This window comes from Muntiacus reevesi, chromosome 17 (assembly GCF_963930625.1).
Source record: "Muntiacus reevesi chromosome 17, mMunRee1.1, whole genome shotgun sequence".
NCBI lineage: Eukaryota > Metazoa > Chordata > Mammalia > Artiodactyla > Cervidae > Muntiacus > Muntiacus reevesi.
In genome coordinates, this window is record NC_089265.1 from 9,566,651 (window position 1) to 9,589,876 (window position 23,226).

Here is a 23,226-nt window from a genome sequence, read left to right on the forward strand (position 1 = left end):
ACAATACTTTGACAGACTGATGTTATTCTTCAGAAAAAAAGCTCTCCAACCAATGTCTTTAGGAGAGATGTAAGGTAACACTGTTGACAGAAGAGAGACTAAAACAAAAATCTGTGTCAATCTGTCCCCTAAACTGGTATGATGGTAAGAGGTTCATATTAGAATAAGGAAATAAGGATTTTAGTTCCAACTCTATCAATAAATATGTGATCTTAGGCAAGTCACTATCCCCTTTTCTTAATTTTCCTCATCTATAAAATGAAGGCATACAATTTCATCATTTTTTAAAAGTCCCTTTCGGCTAAAGAAATTTATCATTCTCGAGGACACTGAAATATTGCAAAGGTACTACTATCAAGTAAAAATATTATTTTCTTGCATGGTTTACAGAAGTAGTGGAGGCCTCATCATGGCATAGACTCATTTTTTTATTTTGTAAGAGTAGTTGTTTTTAGGTTACAAGTTGATTTTATGACAGAAGCTGTTGTCTAGTGTTTGAATAAACACGAATGACCGTAACTAGAATAAAATGTATGAAAAATTAATTTAACCAAACATACAATGAAGTCCCAGACATAATAAAGACTTAGGAAAAAAAGAAGGGGATGAATTATGTCCAGAGCTAAAGTTTTCAACTGCTATGAAAAAGCTAAAAGCAGATAGGTGTTTATATTGATGAGCAAAATGGTAATTAAAGAGCCAATTAAATAGGTGCAAAGGTCAGTGTATCAGTTTGGGTAAATAAGTGACTATAAGAATCATAAGGTTAAAATTAAAAAAAAATCATAAAGTTAAAATTAGACAATATTACTAAAAAAATGTTCTGACATGTGAAGACTAGATCATAAATTGACAAAGTGCACATATTCCAAGTTTTCAAATTAGAAAAGAATCACTGCTGTTATTGCTATTGTTATTTTTAGTGCTGGGGTAGAAGGACTCAAAGAAGACTAGTATTTGCTGAGTACCTGCATAGTGCCAGGTGTTTTACATATATTCTCTAATAATCTTTCTCAATAATGTTTTTATTATGGAGATTAACTCCTAAACAGACACTTCTATGGGGTAGATGTCCATCAAAAGTAAGGATTGTGGTTCCCATTTTATAGATGAAGAAACTGAGGTCACAAGGGATTAAAGAACTTTTTAAAGGTCATATAGCAAAACAACAGCTGGGGATCAAACTTAAGCTTAAATGTTTCAAAGTGAATCATAAAGTAATGATAAAACATAATGTTTACATATATCCTGAAAGTATCAAAAACTAGATAGAAGAAAGAACAACTCAAACATAGTTATTACAACATTTATTCTTCTGTCATCAATGCCCCTGTGCACATGTACATACATCCAAATTTGCTCTGGATTGCTGAACTTATTTTCTAAACTTATTTTTAAAAATTGGTTCATACTGACTTCTGGTCATTCCAAAACTTCAATCTACTTTCAAATGTTGAAGGTCTGTCTCCTCATTTTACAAATAAGAAAACGGGGGTCCAGAAAAATGAAGTGATGTGACCCAGATAACTCCAAAACAAGATTTCTAAAAATATTTCAACCAGTGTCAGAATTATTAGCATAAGCAATCTTAAATGTGGCTTCCCTGAGAGAAAGAACACTAATTTGATTTGGCATAGTTTTAGAAGCCAGTCTTTCGACAACATGGTGTAACAGAGGGTGAACAGCAAAGACTGGAGGCTAGAATCAGACTGCTCGGGTTTGAATCTCAGTTCTGCCACTCACCAGCTATTGAACCATGGTTCTGTGTTCTGATCTGTAAAATGACAATCTTCCTTACAAGGTTGTCTAGAGGACTAAATGATTTAATGCTTAGAACAGTGCTTGGAGTATTAAGTGGGCTCAACTGATTGGAAACCATTATTATGGTTACTCTCTAGTCATATCTCAAAGGCTACCAGACAAATGCTAGAAATGACTGTAGGCTGCTCACACTCTGGAGGAGCGAGACTCTAGCCCAGAGCACAGTCCCAGCTGGGAGGGTCACAATGACTTTGCTGAGTCAGGGAAGTAGGTGGTCCATGGTTCCAGAAAACCAAATGGAAGGGTTTGGGGAGGTCTAACTAGTTTCAAAAGGATTCTGGCCCAGCCAGGATCCCCCAAATAACTGGAATGAGTTCCCAAAAGGGCAGCGTTGGTTTAGTTTAGCCCCATCTGGAGTTTCTAACACAACAAAATTGCTGTGTGACAGAATGACCTGTGTGTGACCCAGAGGTGACCAGGAATGCTAATTCAAACCTTCTCCTTAGAATTATGTTTTACTGTGATTAAAATACATTTAAAAATTTCAAAGAATACACAGATAAATCTCCCAAGTAAGGCTGTTCCACAGAAATCAAGGACTTGGTCTGTTTTGTTTGCTATTAAACCTGTGGCATTACCGAAGAGTTGAAGGCACACGGTAACCACTCATTAATGTCTTTCTCAAAGGATGAATTTCCAGAAAACACATTTTTGTCATTGTTGAATTAACCTTTCCCCTTCTTTCCTTCTCTGCCCAATGAAATTGCATTTAAAGGAGAAATGCATTGTCTGATATCACTAGCAGTGGTCTCAGATGTGGTAATAAGGAATGTATATTCTAAAATTGTGATTTTTATAGATTTCAATCTAATCTGTGTAACAGAAGCTGCTAATTACTGATAATTGAGAAAACACAAGATTCTGATAATGTGGTAATTTAAGATGTATTTTAAAAGTACATTAACCCATACAAAACACAATAACATTTTACATATAATCTTAAGACTTTTATAGATTTAATTTTCCCAAAATTTATTTTCCATGTAACTTAAGTTAAATAAAATCATAAGAATATGGATTCCACTAACAGAATTTGTGACAATTCAAATACAGTATAAATATTAGCTTTACACTTAGCAAAAAGTTTGAAGTCATATCTGTTCCTTTGTGAATACTGCAGGGTCTTATTTTGTTCTATTAATTAAGGGGTCAAAAAGTGAAAGATTCCTCAAATATGCCCAAATCTTATATTATCACGACTCTCTAATATGCAATTTGGCCAACTATGAATTAAAATAACATCTTTAACATATTTCATTTTATCTGCTAATATCATTTTACTATTTTGGCTTTAAGTGTATGACTTAGAATAAAATAACATGCTATCCCTTTAAATAACTTATGGTGTAACTTGGAAGAACAATGGACAATTGGAAATGGAAGTCTAATACTGTGTAACTTTAGCCAAGGCACTGAACCTCTCTGTGCATCAGTTTTCATATCTTTAACACAGAGATGATAACAGTAGTCATCACAGAAATGTCAAAAAGATCAAATAAGAATATATATACATAAGCATTCATTCGTTTTTAATTTTAAGAAGATTATAATTTGGAGTTTTTTTAAGAAAAGATTGGCTTTCCCTCAAATATTCTGAATTAGTACGGAACAGGCCTTAAGCCTGGTTCTACTTGGCTATCTTTTCTGAGTTAAGATTTTAGGTTTAAGATTTAATCATACCTGGTGGCAACTGAGGTTATAATCTTGTTGGAATATTTCCTCCAAATCCAAATTGTTTCAACACAGGAAACACACACACACAAAATTATGTAAATGTGAAGCCTGTGAACACCATGATAATTTACTTCAACTTACTCTTTTTTCCTACGACCGTGGAAAAAACTGGCCCATTCAAAGCAAGTCTTTTTGCTTCCAACCCAAAAAATGGAAGGAATACCAACTATGAGAGCCATCAGGTATTTCATCAGAAAGAGAATCAGATCTGGACGACTCATTTGAGTAACCTACAAGAAGGGAAAGAAGAGTATCTTAAATATATAAATAGAAATTTCTATTAAAGACCACTGTAAAATCTTTTAAAATAAATAGCAAAATAATTATACAAGTCTGATGTTTGCACTTACACAGTCCTATGAGTTTCTCATTATATGGAAAAGATATACTGCTGAAAATTTGACAATGACTATATATAATATAGCCTGAGTTGTATAATTTTCTTACTAGCCCATATTAGATATTGTCTAAAGAAAAAGATTACTAATATAGAAAATAAACCATGAATAGGAATAGAGGCTCAAATAATACCTATATTCTTCTTGGCCAACTCTGCTCATCCTATCATTGGTTATCACAATATACAATTAGGAAAGTGTTAATCATTTCCCCCATTTTATTAGCTTCTGTTCCTTTATTTAATATGCTCCTCCTTTCATGTCTGCTTTGCTGGCTGTTTTCAAGCTTTCTCTTTAACCTATGAGTTATTTATAATACATTTTTTAGTTTCTATTCAGGTGAATTTTTTAAAGATTTCTTTTTATTATTGATTACAAGTTAAATTTTTATAGTCACAGAATGTAGTTTACTTGATTCTGGTTACGTTATATTTTGGAAACTTCTTTTGTGATTTAGGACATAGTCCATTTTTTTAAAGTACTTGTGTGCTCAGAAATAATGCTTATTCTCTATTTGTTAGGTACAAAACTTTCCATATGTATTAGACCAACTTTATTAGTTGTGTTGTTCCAATCTTCTACATAGGCATTTTCAAAGACATTGTAAGTCTGGTTTCACACCACCACGATAAACAAATACCACAATAACGTGAGTCATGGGGATGATTTTGTTTCCCAGGACATATAAAACTCATGTTTAGATTATAATGTAGAATGCAGTATCTACTCATAAGAGTCTAAAAAACAATGCTCATATCTAAATTTAAAAATATTTTATTGCTAAAAAATGTTAGCCATCACTTGAGTCTTCAAGTGAGTCATACTCTTTTTGTTGTGGAGGGTCTTGCCTCGGATATTGAAGGCTGCTGACTGATCAGGGTGGTTTCTGTAGGATAGGATGACTGTGGCAATTTCTTAAAACAAGGTAATAATGAAGTATGCTGCATCCATTGACTCTTCCTTTCATGAGAAATTTCTCTGTAGCATGAATTACTGTTTGGTAACATTTTACCCAAAATAGAACGTCTTTCAAAACTGAAGTCAATCCTCTCAAACCCTACTTCTGTTTTATCAACTAAGCTTATGTAATATTCTAAATCCTCTGTTGTCATCTCATCAATCCTCATAGTATCTTCACCAGGAGTAGATTCCATGTCAAGAAATCATTTTCTTAATGCTCACCCATGACAAGCAACTCCTCATCCATTACAGTTTTACCATGGGATTGAAGCAATTTAGTCACATCTTCAGTTTCCACTTCTAATTCTAGTTCTCTTGCTATTTTTCACATTGGGTGTTATTTCCTCCACCAAAGTCTTAAAGCCCCGCAAGGCACCATGAGGGTTAGAACCAACTTCTTTCAAATTCCTGCTAATATTTATATTTTGACCTCTTCCCTTGAATCATGAATATTCTCAATGGCATTTAGAATGGTCTATCCTTTCCAGGTTTTCATTTAACTACCCAAATCCATCAGAGGAATCACTACGGTAGTTATAGCCTAAAAACGTATTTCTTATGGGACTTCTCTGGCAGTCCAGTGGATAGAATTTGGCACTTTCACTGAGGTGACCCAGGTTTAATCCCTGGTCAGGAAATTAAGATCCTGTAAGCTGTGAGGTGTACCACTCCCAAAATATATTTCTTTTTTTTTCCAAAATATATTTCTCAAATAATAAAGCCTTAAAAGTTGAAATTACTCCTTTATCTATGGACTGAAGAATGGATGTTGAGAAGGTAGGCATTAAACAACATTAATCTTGTACATCTCCATCAAAGTGCTTGGGTGACCAAATGCATTGTCAATAAGCAGTAATATTTTCAAAGGAATCTTTTCTCTGAGCAGTAGATCTCAATAGTGGGCTTCCAATATTTAGTAAACCATGTTGTAACCAGATGTGCTGTCACCCATGCTTTGTTGTTCCATTTACAGAGCACAGAAAGAGAAGATTTAGCATAATTCAGAATGGCAAATGAGCATTTTGTTGTTGTTCAGCTGCCAAGTCATATCTTACTCGTTTGAAACCCCATGGACTATAGCCCACCAGGCTCGTCTGTCCATGGAATTTCCCAGGCAAGAATACTGGAGTGAAAAAAAAAAAAAAAAAAGAATACTGGAGTGGGTTGCCATTTCCTTCTCTAGGGGATTTTCCTAACTCAGGGATCAAACCCACGTCTTCTGCATTGGCAGGTAGATTCTTTACCATTGAGCCACCAGACCAGCTACATTAGCCCCTAACAAGAGAGTCATCCTGCCCTGTGAAGCTCTCAAGCCAGGCATTGACCTCTCCTCCCTAGCTACGAAAGTCCTGGTGGCTTCTTCTCCCAATAGAAGCCTGTTCTGTCCACACTGAAAATCTGCTGCTTAGCACAGCCACCTTCGTGAACGATCTTCTGGATAAATTGCTACGGCTTCTACATCAGCACTTGCTGTTCTGCCATGAACTCTGACGCTACAGAGATGACTTCTTTCCTTAAACTTCACGAAATTGACCCTTGCTAGCTTCAAACCTTTCTTCTGCGGCTTCCTCATCTCTCTCAGCCCTCACAGAATTAGAGCTAGGGCCTTGTCTTAGATTAGGCTTGGGCTTAAGGGAACGCCATGGCTGGCTGATCTATGCAGATCCCAAAACCTTCTCCGTATCAGCAATAAGGCTGTTTTGTTTTCTTACCATTCATGAATTCACCAGAGTATCATTTTCAATTTACTTTAAAAACCTTCCCTTTGGATTCACAACTTGGCTATTGGGCTCAAAAGGCCTAACTTTTGGCCCGTTTCAACTTTCAACATGCCTTTCTCACTAAACTTAATCATTTCTAGCTTTTGATTTAAAGTGAGAGGAAAGCAACTCCTTTCACTTCAACCCTCAGCAGCCACTGTAAGTTTATCTGATTTTAATATCAAGGTCACTGCTTTCAATATCATTGTGCCTAAGTGAATAAGAAGGCCCATGGAGAGCCTTTTATATGTAAACCCACCACCCAAAATTGTGTGACTTGCTTTATTGTGATATTTGCTTTATTGTAGTGGTTTGGAACAAAACCTGCAATATCTCAGAGATATGCCTCTTATGCAAGTGTTACCAAAATGTGACACAGGGATATGAAGTGAGCAAATGCTGTTGGAAAAAAAGGCACCAACAGATTTGCTCAACACAGGGTTGCCATGAACCTTCAATTTGTAAAAACTGTGCTGTCTGCAAAATAAGAGTCCAAAATGCAGTACCTGGATGCAATGTCAAAAACGACAGAATGATCTATTCGTTTCCAAGGCAAACCATTCAGTATCACAGTAATTCAAGTCTATGACCTGACCAGTAATGCTGAAGAACCTGAAGTTGAACGGTTCTAGGAAGACCTACAAGACCTTCTAGAACTAACACCCAAAAAAGATATCCTTTTCATTACAGGGGACTGGAATGCAAAAGTAGGAAGTCAAGAAACACCTGGAGTAACAGGCAAATTTGGCCTTGGAGTGCAGAATGAAGTAGGGCAAAGGCTAACAGAGTTTTGCAAGAGAATGCACTGGTCATAGCAAACACCCTCGTCCAACTATACAAGAGAAGACTCTACACATGGACATCACCAGATGATCAATAATGAAATCAGACTGATTATATTCTTTGTAACCAAAGATGGAGAAGCTCCATACAGTCAGCAAAAACAAGACCGGGAGCTGACTATGGCTCAGATCATGAACTCCTTATTGCAAAATTCAGACTTAAATTGAAGAAAGTAGGGAAAACCACTAGACCATTCAGGTATGACCTAAATCAAATCCCTTATGACTATACAGTGGAAGTGAGAAATAGATTCAAGGGATTAGATCTGACAGAGTGCCTGATGAACTATGGATGGAGGTTCGTGACACTGTACAGGAGACAGGGATTGAGACCATCCCCAAAAAAAGAAATGCAAAAAAGCAAAATGGTTGTCTGAAGAGGTCTTACAAATAGCTGTGAAAAGAAGAGAAGTGAAAAGCAAAGGAGAAAAGGAAAGATATACACATTTGAATGCAGAGTTTCAAAGAATAGCAAGGAGAGATAAGAAAGCCTTCCTCAGTGATCACTGCAAAGAAGTAGAGGGAAACAATGGAATAGAAAACACTAGAGATCTCTTCAAGAAAATTAGAGATAATAAGGGAACACTTCATGAAAAGATGAGGTCAATAAAGGACAGAAATGGTATGGACCTAACAGAAGCAGAAGATATTAAGAAGAGGTGGCAAGAATACACAGAAAAACTATACAAAAAAGATCTTCACAACCCAGATAACCACAATGGTATGATCACTCACCTAGAGCCAGACATCCTGAAATGCGAAGTCAAATGAGCCTTAGGAAGCATCACTACGAACAAAGCTAGTGGAGGTGATGGAATTCCAGTTAAGCTATTTCAGATCCTAAAAGATGATGCTGTGAAAGTGCTGTACTCAATATGCCAGCAAATTTGGAAAACTCAGCAGTGGCCAAAGGGCTGGAAAAGGTCAGTTTTCATTCCAATCCCAAAGAAAGGCAATGTCAAAGAATGCTCAAACTACCGCACAATTGCACCATCTCCCACGCTAGTAAAGTAATGCTCAAAATTCTCCAAGCCAGACTTCAACAGTACTTGAACTGAGAACTCCCAGATCCTCAAGCTGGATTTACAAAAGGTAGAGGAGCCAGAGGTCAAATTGTCAACATCCGTTGGATCATCAAAAAAGCAAGAGAGTTCCAGAAAACATCCATTTCTGCTTTATTGACTATGCCAAAGCCTTTGTGTGGATCGTAACAAACTCTGGAAAATTCTTAAAGAGATGGGAATACCAGATCACCTGACCTGCCTCTTGAGAAATCTGTATGCAGGTCAAGAAGCAACAGTTAGAACTGGACATGGAACAACAGACTGGTTCCAAATATGAAAAGGAGTACGCCAAGGCTGTATATTGTCACCCTGCTTATTTAACTTACATGCAGAGTACATCATGAGAAACGCTGGACTGGATGAAGCACAAGCTGGAATCAAGTTTGTCAGGAGAAATACCAGTCACCTCAGATATGCAGCTGACACCAACTTTATGGCAGAACATAAAGAACCAAAGAGCCTCTTGATGAAAGCAAAACAGGAGAGTGAAAAAGTTAGCTCAAAACTCAACATTCAGAAAATTAAGATCACGGCATCTGGTCCTATCACTTCATTACAAATAGATGGGGAAACAGTGGAAACAGTGACAGACTTTAGTTTGGGGGGCTCCAAAATCACTGCAGATGGTGACTGCGGCCATGAAATTAAAAGACGCTTAACTCCTTGGAAGGAAAGTTATGACCAACCTTCAGCATATTAAAAAGCAGAGACATTACTCTGCCAACAAAGGTCCGTCTAGTCAAGGCTATGTTTTTTTTTCTTTTCATTTTTTTTATTTTTATTAGTTGGAGGCTAATTACTTCACAACATTTCAGTGGGTTTTGTCATACATTGACATGAATCAGCCATGGAGTTACATGCATTCCCCATCCCGATCCCCCCTACAACCTCCCTCTCCACCCGATTCCTCTGGGTCTTCCTAGTGCACCAGCCCCGAGCACTTGTCTCATGCATCCCACCTGGGCTGGTGATCTGTTTCACTATAAATAACATACATGCTGTTCTCTCGTAACATCCCACCCTCGCCTTCTCCCACAGAGTCCAGAAGTCTGTTCTGTACATCTGTGTCTCTTTTTCTGTTTTGCATTTAGGGTTATCATTACCATCTTTCTAAATTCCATATATATGTGTTAGTATGCTGTAATGGTCTTTATCTTTCTGGCTTACTTCACTCTGTATAATGGGCTCCAGTTTCATCCATCTCATTAGAATTGATTCAAATGAATTCTTTTTAATGGCTGAGTAATATTCCATGGTGTATATGTACCACAGCTTCCTTATCCATTCATCTGCGGATGGGCATCTAGGCTGCTTCCATGTCCTGGTTATATAAACAGTGCTGCGATGAACATTGGGGTGCACGTGTCTCTTTCAGATCTGGTTTCCTCAGTGTGTATGCCCAGCAGTGGGATTGCTGGGTCATATGGCAGTTCTATGTCCAGTTTTTTAAGGAATCTCCACACTGTTCTCCATAGTGGCTGTACTAGTTTGCATTCCCACCAACAGTGTAAGAGGGTTCCCTTTTCTCCACACCCTCTCCAGCATTTATTGCTTGTAGACTTTTGGATAGCAGCCATCCTGACTGGCGTGTAATGGTACCACATTGTGGTTTTGATTTGCATTTCTCTGATGATGAGTGATGTTGAGCATCTTTTCATGTGTTTGTTAGCCATCTGTATGTCTTCTTTGGAGAAGTTTAGTTCTTTGGCCCATTTTTTGATTGGGTCATTTATTTTTCTGGAATTGAGCTTCAGGAGTTGCTTGCATATTTTTGAGATTAATCCTTTGTCTGCTGCTTCGTTTGCTATTATTTTCTCCCAATCTGAGGGCTGTTTTTTCACCTTACTTATAGTTTCCTTTGTTGTGCAAAAGCTTTTAAGTTTCATTAGGTCCCATTTGTTTATTTTTGCTTTTATTTCCAATATTCTGGGAGGTGGGTCATAGAGGATCCTGCTGTGATTTATGTCGGAGTGTTTTAAGGCTATGGTTTTTCCAGTAGTCAGGCATGGATGTGAGAGTTGGACTATAAAGAAAGCTAAGCGTTGAAGAATTGATGCTTTGAACTGTGGTGTTGGAGAAGACTCTTGAGAGTCCCTTGGACAACAAGGAGATCCAACCAATCCATGCTAAAGGAAATCAGTCCTGAATATTCATTGGAAGGATTGATGCCGAAGCTGAAACTCTAATACTTCGGCTACCTGATGCAAAGAACTGATTCATTGGAAAAGACCCTGATGCTGGGAGGGATTGGGGGCAGGAGGAGATGGGGACGACAGAGGATGAGATGGTTGGATGGCATCACCGACTCAATGGACATGAGCTTGAGTAAACTCTGGGAGTTGGTGATGGACAGGGAGGCCTGGCATGCTGCAGTCCATGGGGTCACAGAGTCGGACACAACTGAGTGGCTAAACTGTAGTGTCTGCAGAGCACAATAAAGGGAAGTGCAATAAAACAAGGTTTATGTTTTTTCGTGACTAATTTTCTGTTTTCCTATTTTTTAAGGATATGTATTTACTTGGCTACATCGAGTCTTAGCTGTGGTGTGTGGGCTTGGTTGCCCTCTGGCACGTGGAATCTTAGTTCCCTAACCAAGGATTAAACCCATGTCCCTTGCACTGCAAGGCGATTCCTAACCACTGGACTGCCAGGTAAGTCCCTACCTATCTGTTTTAACAGAGATATGCTAAACTATGAACTCCTCAGTTTTTCTTCTAATCCTGTCATTTTTCACTTTTAAGTCTATGTTAGGTGTTATATAAATGCTCTAGCTGCCCAATATACTTTAGTGCTCACTTTAAACAGTATTTTACCTGACTTTAATATTGTTACACCAGTTTTTTCCTTCATCATACCATCACATTTTTCAAGTGTATCTTTTCCTATTTGCCAGTGTATTTCTCTCAAGCCTGTTTGTGTTATACTACTGTTTTTAAACAATATATAGTTTCCTCCTACTAAAGTATAAACTCAATGAGGAGTGTTTCCCCTCAGTGGTATTATTCCCAGAGCCTAGATCAGTGTCTGGCACAGAGCAGGTGCTCAATAAATACATACATACATTTACAATATATACTTATACTTGGCTTTATGAGAAAAAGTTATAGTTAAAAGTATTCAGCACGTCCATCTTCTTGAACAAGACTATGCTCCTAGCACACTTTAGCTACCTAATACTCCTTGTTATTATTTTCAAGAGACTCAGAATAACCTTTACAAAAATAATTGGTCTTGTTATTATCATTGTTAAGTGACTTTGCCAAAAAGTACACCCTCATCCTATCTTGGGGTTCTCTTTTCTTTCTGCTAACGGATGCTCTTTAGAAATTCTTATAGATAGGGTATGCCAGAGATAAAGTATTTCAGTCTTTGCCCCATAATGTCTTTCTCTTGTCCTCAATCTTCAGTGGTGCTTTAGATGGATAAAGTTATCATCACTCAGCATTTTAAAAATATTAGTTCATTATCTTCTAGCTGTTATTGTTGCTGTTGAGAAGCCTGCACAGCTGATAATCTTTTGGAGATTTCTTCTCTCTAGTAGCTGTTAAATGTCTCTATCCTTCTGTCTTTAGTTGCAGAGAATGTTTCTCACTGTGCTTGGTTTTTACTTGTTCTGCTTGGTATGCAGAGCGTACTTTTAATGTGAGGTTTCAAGTTTTCAGTTCTGAAAAATTCAGGATGTAGTTCTTTAGTTACCACTTTTTAGTCATTCTTACAGTCCCTTGTTCTAGAACTCCCATCAGATGTACACTGAAGTTTCTCAACCTATTTTTAATATCTCTTAATGGCATAATTAGATAATTTTGAGTATTTTATGTCTCTATTATGCATTCTGAGTGATCTAATGAGTTAGAACAATTTTCCACTTCACTAGTTCTCTCTCTAATCATGTCTACTTTAGAATTCATTCCATCTATTGACTTAATTCCTATACCTACATTTCTAGGCAAACTGGCTTTTATGTTTGTCTATTCTTATTTCCAAAGAAGGCAATGGCACCCCACTCCAGTACTCTTGCCTGGAAAATCCCACGGACAGAGAAGCCTGATAGGCTGCAGTCCATGGGGTCGCTAAGAGTTGGGCCTGACTGAGCGACTTCAGTTTCACTTTTCACTTTCATGCATTGGAGAAGGAAATGGCAACCCACTCCAGTATTCTTGCCTGGAGAATCCCAGGGACAGAGGAGCCTAGGGGGTTGCCGTCTATGGAGTTGCACAGAGTCGGACACGACTGAAGCTACTTAGTGGCAGCAGCAGCATTCTTATTTCACGTCTGCTAATTTATTGTAAGTTCTTATTCTTTTAAAGTGTTTTTTTTTATTATTTATCTATTTAAGAATCATAAACATACATATTTTTAAAATAAGTCTTTAGAAAATTATTACTTTCTATTTATTACTTTTATTACATTTGGGAGTGAATCCATCTCCTGACTGTTGATTTTATTGAATGACGTTTTAGGTTTAGCTTTTTTCTTTAATTATGCTTTGGAATTTCTGTTTACAGATCTTGAGTAAGAGAGTTTTCTCTCTCTCTTGTTCTCTCTCCCTCACTCCCCCTACTTATCTGCCATGTTTCATTCATTTTTGTCTCTACCAGTACCCATGGGGCCCTGGACTTCCCTGATGGCTCAGACGGTAAAGTGTCTGCCTACAATGTGGGAGACCCGGCTTTGATCCCTGGGTCGGGAAGATCCTCTGGAGAAGGAAATGGCAATCCACTCCAGTACTCTTGCCTGGAAAATCCCATGGATGGAGGAGCCTGGTGGGCTAGAGTCCATGTGGTCGCAGAGTCGGACATGACTGAGTGACTTCACTTTACTTTACTTTATGGGGCCGTAGTTAAAAACCAGGTCTAATATTATGACTGCACACTCCAGACATTATCAGCTACCACAGACTCAGCTACTGAGTCATTACAGTTTGGCCCTCTCACATCTCTAGATAAATATTTTTAGTATTTTTAATGTTAAATGCAGCTTCAGGAAAGAGTTGGTTGCACCTTTTATATAAACTTTCTTTTAGGAGCAGGAGAGTCCCATTCCCAACTCCCACTTTTAACTGGTAAGCCTAGTTCTAGTCCTCTGATTCCCAAGTAACACTTTTACTTCTGTGTACCCATAGAAAGTGAAAGCCCTAGCCACCCCAGCCACTTCAGACCTGGATGCTAGTAGCCCATGTTTTTATCTCCAGCCATCATTTGCATTTCTATTCTGCAAATTAGCTCATTTTGTCTTTTAGGCTGACTCTGTTTAAAAATTCCCTTATTACACTTTAGCTCTAACTGGCACATGATTATCGCTGGACTAGTCCATACAGTCAAAGATATGGTCTTCCCAGTACTCATGTACAGCTGTGAGAGTTGGAGCAAACAGAAGTCTGAGTGCTGAAGAATTGATGCTTTAGTTCATTGTGGTATTGAAGAAGACTCTTGAGAGTCCCCTGGACTGCAAGGACATCAAACCAGTCAATCCTAAAGGAAACCAATCCTGAGTATTCATTGGAATGACTGATGCTGAAGCTGAAGCTCCAATACTTTGGACACTTGATGTGAAGAACCAACTCACTGGAAAAGACCCTGATGCTGAGAAAGACTGAAGAGAAAAGGAGAAGCGGGTGGCAGAGGATGAGATGGTTAGAGAGCATCATTGACTTAATGGACATGAAGTTGAGCAAACTCTATGAGATAGTGGAGGACAGGGAGCCTGGTTTGCTGCAGTCCATGGTGCTGCAAAGAGTCAGACATGACTTAGCCAATGAACAACAACTACTCACAGATGACAATACCATTTACTGAATGGAAAGAATTGGGGATGGAAAACAAGAACAGGGTTTAAGAAGAAAAATTAAGAATTGTATTTTAGACATGTTAAGTTGGAAATATCATATAAACAGATACATGTCTGGAGTTCAGAAGAAAAGTTGACCTATATAATCCAAAATATGAGACTGAATAAGTTTACCCAGAAAAGCAGAAGAGGAGAAAAAGGGAACCTGGGAGAGGCACCACATCTGATGACTCCTACAGTACTTTTAAACCACATTGTATTATCGTTCATAAATTAGCAATACTGTCCATATAGCACAAATGCTTGAATTAAAAGAGTACTAAAAACAAAATCAGTAATAAGAGCAACAACCAAAACCTTCAATTAGGCAAGACAGTAAAGAGGAGAATTGGAGGACAGAGGGTTGTAACATGGGACATTTTGTATTATAAGATTCTGGTTAAAGACAATCCCCAGGGAAGACAAGTCAGTACCTGCCATGATAACGATACAGTGAGAAAGCAACTCAAGCTAAACAGAAACAGACTCGTAGACTTTGAAAACACAGTTACAAAAGGGGAAAGGTGGAAAGGAGGGATAAATTGGGTTTGGGATTAACATATACACATTACTATATATAAAACAGATAATCAACAAGGACCTACTGTACAGGGAACTGTACCCAATACTCTATAATAACCTATATGGGAAAAGAATACAAAAAAAAAAAGGACATATGTATATGAATAACTGAATAGCCTTGTTGTACACCTGAAACTAACACAATATTATAAATCAACATTACTCCAATATTAAATAAAGTTAAATTAAAAAAACACCACCTTAACAGTTGAAAAGCCTCATCTGATATATTTCTTTGGTCTCTTTACTGGGAACTGAAGGAGAATCCTCAGCAGAAAAGGCAGACAATCAGCCTCCACTGCTACCCCTGTATTTTGGTCATTGTCCTTTTTCTATAACTGCCTGCCTTGCCGTGAATAGCCTACTTTTACTATCTTTTCAACAACCAATCTCCACTAACACCACTCTAATTTCAATCAACAGAATTTTGCAATGTGACTTTATTTGATCAAAATATGGAAAATATTTTCCCAATTTAGATCCATCATCTAACAAAGATCCTGGGGCTTAACTTCTTTTTAATTAAGTAGAAAAAATCATTCATGCTAAAGGGGAAAAAAGCCTCACAGAAGAAGAAAAACATGAAGGACATATGTATGGTTATTGTGGTGGCCTAAATTCAATTATTGTTTCTGAGACTTTGGCTTTGAATCAGGTAGGCAGAGTCTTTGGCTTCTTTCCCAATCAAGTGGAATCTATTCTTTACTAATGAGACCTACATTGTATTAGATTTGCTTTCATTAAAAAAAATTCATTACAAAATGTTGCTTTATGGTCATCGAAAGCCCACATAAAAATAAACTTCGGATCAGGCTCATCCATGTTGATAAGCGACTACAGTTCTGGAATGTAAGTCTTCTGATTTCAAACTTTGTGCCCTACTACACTTCATAGCTTTATCTGCCTTTACTTTTATCCTGCCTTGAAAACTCACTTACTAACCCTATCAGATATAAAGACCTATCAGAATTATGACAATGGCAGAAGATCAAGACAAGGATAGAAAACGGACCACAGAATAGAATAGCAAAATAAGTTTCACAAGTGAAAAGCAGATACTGTATGACAGACGTGGCATCACAAATCAGTGGAGAAAGGATGGACTAGTCATAAATGGTGCTAGCTAGACATCTATGTAGTTTTAAAATGATATCACCTCCTCATTCCAGATCTAAAAATAAACTCTATAGATAAAAAAATCCAAGTCTGAGAAGCAAAAACTTTAAAACTGTCTGAAGAAAACAAAGGAGAATATTATTTGCAATCCTTGAGTAGAGATTTCTTAAACAGTTTAAAAAAAAAAAAACAAAGAAAAAGAATAACATATTAAAATTTTAAACTTCTGCTCGTCAAAGGACACCATTAAAACTATGAAAAACCAAAGTTAGACTTTATCTGTAATGCATAAAACTGATTAAGAAATTATACCAGAATATATTTACCAGAATATACTGTGTATATACACAAGCAATTCACAGAAGAGGAAATCTAAATAGTAAGTTATTTACCTATTTTAAGTTATATAGGTAAGTAATCAGGGAAATAAAATTAAAATAGCAATGAGGATTGTCAATAAGATGGGCAAAATTTTAAATGTGATGGTGAGCATGTAGAACAAGGAGAACTCTGCACTTTCATATGAGGTTCTAAATTGCACAGCAACTTTGGAAAACAATTTGGCAACATCTGCTAATGCTGAAGATTCACAAGATCTAACAGTTCCATTTTTACTTATATATTCTAGAGAAGTTCACATAGATGCACAATATTCACAGCAGCATTATTTATAATAGAGTAAAAGCAATGTGTAACCTAAATATCCATTAACAGTAAAACACACAAATTTGATATATTCATACAACAGAATGTTGAACAGCAAAGACAGCAAATAAACACATACTGTACATATTACCATAGATAAATCTCACAAAAATAATGAATGACAAAAGCAAGCTGCAAAAATACATGCAGTTTTGACACTGCAAAGATTTAAAATATTTCAACTAATACAATATATTGTTTAGGTAAATATATATAAGTATAAATACACAATAACACCAAGTTCTGGATAATGATAGTTTACAAAGGAAATTCAATAAGGGAGGGGGATCTGGTGTTTTGTGTTTCATTTATTAAATGAGTGATAAATCTATTGTTGTTCAATGTATTATTCTTTATAATGTACATGTATATGTATATGACATATTGGGTTGGCCAAAAATTCATTCAGATTTTTTCAGTTCAGTTCAGTCGCTCAGTCGGGTCTGACTCTTTGCCACCCCATGGACTGCAGCACGCCAGGCCTCCCTGTCCACCGCCAACTCCCAGAGTTTACTCAAACTCATATCCATTGAGTTGGTGATGCCATCCAACCATCTCATCCTCTGTCAACCCCCCTTCTCCTCCTGCCTTCAATCTTACCCAGCATCAGGGTCTTTTCCAATGAGTCGGTTCTTCGCATCATTGGAGCTTCAGTTTCAGCATCAGTCCTTCCAATGAATATTCAGGACTGATTTCCTTTAGGATGGACTGGTTTGATCTCCTTACTGTCCAAGGGACTCTCAAGTGTCTTCTCCAACACCACAGTTCAAAAGCATCAATTCTTCAATGCTTAGCATTCTTTATAGTCCAACTCTCACATCCATACATGACAACTGGAAAAACCATAGCTTTGACTAGATGGACCTTTGTTGGCAAAGTAATGTCTGCTTTTTAATACGACATCTAGGATGGTCATAATTTTTCTTCCAAGGAGCAAGCGTCTTAGTTTCATGGTTGCAGTCATCATCTGCAGTGATTCTTGAGCCCCCCAAAATAAAGTCTCTCACTGCTTTCATTGTTTCTCCATCTATTTGTCATGAAGTGATGGGACCAGATGCCATAATCTTAGTTTTCTGAATGTTGAGCCTCAATACAACTTTTTCACTCTCCTATTTCACTTTCAAGAGGCTCTTCAGTTCTTTGCTTTCTGCCATAAGGATGGTATCATCTGTATATCTATCTGAGGTTATTGGTATTTCTCCTGGCAAACTTGATTTCAGCTTGTGTTTCATCCAGCCCAGCGTTTCTCATGATGTACTCCGCATATAAGTTAAATAAGCATGGTGACAATATACAGCCTTGACGTACTCCTTTCCTGATTTGGAACCAGTCTGTTGTTCCATGTCCAATTCTAACTGTTGCTTCTTGACCTGCATACAGATTTCTCAAGAGGCAGGTAAGGTGGTATCCCCTTCTCTTTAAGAATTTTCCAGAGTTTGTTGTGATCTACACAGTCAAAGGCTTTGGCATAGTCAATAAAGCAGAAATGGATGTTTTTCTGGAACTCTCTTGCTTTCTCAATGATTCATCGGATATTGGCAATTTGATTTCTGGTTCCTCTACATTTTCTAAATCCAGCGTGAATATCTCGAAGTTCATGGTTCATGTACTATTGAAGCCTGACGTGGAGAATTTTGAGCATTACTTTACCAGCATATGAGATGAGTGCAGTTGTACGGTAGTTTGAGCATTCTTTGGCATTGCCTTTCTTTGGGACTGGAATGAAAACTGATCTTTTCCAGTCCTGGGGCCACTGCTGAGTTTTCCAAATTTGCTGGCATATTGAGTGCAGCACATTCACAGTATCATCTTTTAGGATTTGAAATAGCTCAACTGGAATTCCATCACCTCCACTATATACATGCTTATATATGTGTATGTGTGTGTGTGTGTGTATAAATACCTGTATGTCAGAAACAGTTATAATTTAAAAAAAAAAGGACAAAAGGGTGGTCAAGGCTCCTATAATTTAAATATATCTTGCTATTTTCAGAGAGGCAGTAGTTTTGAAATTAAACAGCACTAGGTAGGTTAAATAGAGAACTAATTAGTAATTCACTTCTTTAACCAGATCTGTATCTATCAGTCTATCTTCCTTTTACTTCTAAGTTTACCTTCTCCCATTATTGGACCACCAATTTATTTGTAACCCAGTGAAAAATAGGTATAGTAAGCTGGGATTTCAATTTCCAAGCTTTCCTTCAATCAATAGAGGAAATGACAAAATATAAACTCCACACTTCAGATATTTTGCAAATAATCTCATTTTCCTTTCCAAGCACTAAGACTACCTTAAAAGAATGTTGTCTTCTAAATTCAAGAATGGCTAATGGCAATGAGGAAAGTTAATTTAGATCCTAATTGACTTTACCAGTGACTAGTGCAAACTGTGGATGAGGTCAACTTTTAGATAAATAAAAGATAAAATTTAATGATTAAAGAATAAATTTTTATTCCCATTATCTCAGGAAGAGACAATTTTCCAAGTGAAAGACTAGCCAGGCAAAAAGATGAGAAAATGGTTTCAGTAAACCTAGAGTAAATAAAGGACAGCATGACTGATTGGGAAGGAACTGACTGGTACAGAGCATACATTCTTAGAGTCACCACAGAATATTAACATCACAAAGATTTATTATGACATCTGGATATACTGTGCCTATTATTTAATGAACCTCATGGAAAACTCGCAAATTAGGTAAGAAAAGGCTTAAAGCCAAAGTTCACTCAAGAAGTTAAAATGAAAACAAAAATAATAATTACCTCAATTCTATTCCTTTGCTTTGATGACATTATGAAACAGAAAATATTACTTCTTCAGAAGTTATATTTGATTAAGCAAAGGACAACATCTTGAACTTTCATCTAACTATAGTGAGGGGAAAATGATCATCATTCTTATGTCACTTTAATCTTATGAACTAGAAATAGTTAGAAAATAGAACAGTATTCTGTATATACATACTTTACAATAATGGATGCAAGAACTGGGAAACAAATAATTAAAAACTGCAGAATTTACACTTAATCTTGATGTACTATTAATTAAAGAACTATTAATCAGAATTCACAGTATATGCTCATTCATCATGTGAAAAGCATAACCTTTCTTTTTTTGGATTAAAGTAATAAACTGCTATTTTCTCAAAACAAATCAAACTGAAGGTAAATAATTTTGAAAATTTCCATTCTCTCTTCTAAATATGAACTGAAAATTAACCAGGAAAAAATTTAGCTTGTTATTAAGTATAGAATAACAAAACAGAAAACATAGCTTAGACTTTCCTAAACATTACAATAATAGATCATCTTTCTCAGCCCTGAAAAAACTACAGAAAGACTATGTATGTTAGAGGGAAGATTACTTTCAGAAATGAGTTCTTTGAAACTCCACAAAACTGTCCTATAATCGCATGATTTACAACAAGAAAATAAGGCATTAGTAGAAAAAAACTGAAGACAAATAAATGGAAAGATATTCCATTCTTAAAGACTGGAAAAATCAATATTGTTAAAATATCTGTACTATTCAAAGCAATCTATAGATTCTTTGCACTGCTATCAAAATTACAACAGCATTTTTCACAGAAATAGGACAAAGTGTAAAATTTATATGGAACAACAAAAGATCCAAACAGCCAAAGCAATTTTGAGAAAAAAGAACAAAGCTGGAGGTATCATTCATGCTCCCTAATTTCAAACTATATTACAAAGCTATAGTAATCAAACAACATGAGAGTCCAAAAATAAACCGATGCATATATAGTCAACTAATTTCTGATAAAAGAGCCAAGAATACACAATAGGGAAAGAACAGTCTTTTCAATAAATGATGTTGGAAAAATTGGACACCATATGTCAAAGAATGAAACTGGATCACCATCCACAAAAATTAATTCAAAATGGATTAAAGACTTGAACACCCAGAAGAAAACAAATAGCAAGCTCCTTGACATCAATCTTAGTAATGATTTTTAAAATATTTTTGGATACAAAAAGTAAAGGTAACAAAAGTAAAAATAAACAAGTGGGACTACATCAGACTAAAAAGCTTCTGCACAGCAAAGGAAATCATCAACCCAACGAAAAGGCAACTAACCGACTGGGAGAAAATACTTGCAAATCATATATATGTCAAGGAGTTATTTTCAAAAGATATATAAAGAACTCATACAATTTCAATTAAAAATACCCAAACAATCCAATTAAAAAATGGGCAAAAGTTCTGAATAGACATTTTTCCAAAGAAGACACACAGATGGTCAACACATACATGAAAAGGTGCTCAGTATCTCTAATCTTCAGGGAAACACAAATCAAAACCGCAAGATCACCTCACAACTGACAGAATGGCCACTACCAAAAAGATAAGCAATAACAAGCATTGATGAGGAGGTGGGAAAAAGTGAACCACTCTGTACTGCTGGTGGGAATGAAGAGTGGTGTAGCCACTATGGAAAAAGAGTATGGCAAGTCCTCAAATAATAAAAAATAGAACCACCATATGACCCAACAATTCCACTTTGGGATATTTAAGAAAACAAAAACACAAACTTGAAAAGATACTCGCACCTCATGTTCACTGCAGCATTAGTCACAACAGTCAAGACATGGAAACAACCTGTGTCCACTGATGGCTGAACAGATAAAGAAAATGTGGTATACATACACAATGGAATATTATTCAGCTGTAAAAGGTGTCATTTTGCCATTTTGTGACAACACAGATTGACCCTGAAGGTTTGTGCTAAGGGAAATTAAGTCACAGAAAAGCAAATACCTTATGATCTCATTTATATATAGAACCTTAAAAAAAAGAAAACCACCCCCACCCACCTCAAAAAACCCACCAAACTGATGAAGAGAACAGACTGGTGGTTGCCAGATGCAAAGGGTGGGCAATGGATGAAACGGGTGAAGGTGGTCATAAGGTAAGTATTTCAAGTCATAAGAGAAATAAGGCATAGGAATGTAATGTATAGCTTGGTGTCTGTAGTTAATAATACTGTACTACACTTTTGAAAGTAGCTAAGAGTACATTTTAAAAGTTCTCATCACAAGAAAAAAAACTTTTAAACTATGTATGGTGATAGATGTTAGAGTTATTACAATGATCACTTGCAATATATACAAATATCAAATCATTATGCTGCATACCTGAAACTAGTAAGTATATGTAAATTACACCTCAATCAAAAAAACAAAACTGATCTCCAGAGAGTGGGGCATAGTTCTTGGGGGATTAGCCTACTGTGTTCCCTCTTTGCCTGGCAAAGTAATAAAGCCACTCTTTCCTTCTCCTCCATAAAAAGAAAAAATCTAACCTCACATTTTATAATACTTGAAATAATAAAACAACTTGCATCTTGGAAAAAATAGGCACAACTAAACTTTCTAGTTTTATGATATCACATTCTGAAACACCAGAATCTCTTTCCAGAAAACACGCAAGGTTCTATTAATCATATTCACATCTTTAAAAAAATACCTTGCCTTTTCAATTAGTTCTAGGCCAAGGCTAGGAAAGCTCCATGAACTTTTTATTAAGAATATGACATGCATGAAACATGGTTTTATGGTTCCAATTTATGCTTATAGATATAAAGCAAAAAATGTGATATTCAGTAGCAAAATTATGGAAAATTATTCTTTCTGGGTCTTAAGGTCCTAAGAAGGTTATGGAGAGAGGGGAACTAAATTTAGTGACCTCTTGGTGTGTGACAGGCTCTTATAATTATGACTTGCTTTTCAAAACAACCCATGTGGAAAAAGAAACTCTGGAAATACATATAAGAAATTATTGATATATATGGTGGTTACTGGTAGAGATGGAGAGGGGGCAAAAATTGAGAACATGACAAACAAGAGTAGGAATAATGCTTCTCAATATATATGTTTACTATTTTTAATGTTATAAACATTACAAATCGCCTATCCAAAAAATTTAAAAAACCATCGAAAAATTAAAAAACCCTTAAGAACAAGAGGCCTATGAGAAGAGCAAAAAATAAAGAGGGTAGGGGGCAAGCATTTGTCAGGGGTCCTAGATCATCAATACATCTGATACAGCTGATTACAGCATTAACCCAATTCTGGTCTATATGTATATATATATATATATATTTTTTTTTTGGTGTATTTTTTTCTCTATAGGTCTTTAGATGTTTTTTTAAACCCCAAAAGTACACACTGTTGTTGGCATTTTATAGAAATGTTTATTTAGCTTTACATATGTGTTTACAACTTTACTTCATCATTTCTTCTTGCATCTCCTACTATCTATGAGATTATTTTCATTCTTCTTGAAATATAACCTTTAGAAGTTCGTACAAATCTTTTGGTGGTAAACTCACAGTTTTTGTTTATATGTAAATAGCTTTATTTCATCTGTATTCTTGAGAACAAATCGGCATTTTCC

The 23,226-nt window shown here is 36.3% G+C and overlaps 1 protein-coding gene across 1 annotated transcript in view; it reads right to left on the reverse strand.

Annotated features, from left to right (window-relative positions):
* FZD3 (frizzled class receptor 3) overlaps nt 1-23,226 on the reverse strand; it is a 98,747-nt gene that overhangs the window by 12,563 nt on the left and 62,958 nt on the right. Inside the window, exon 5 of the mRNA XM_065907826.1 lies at nt 3,637-3,785. Within this exon, the coding sequence (XP_065763898.1) occupies nt 3,637-3,785 (149 nt within the window). The remainder of the gene's footprint in view (nt 1-3,636; nt 3,786-23,226) is intronic.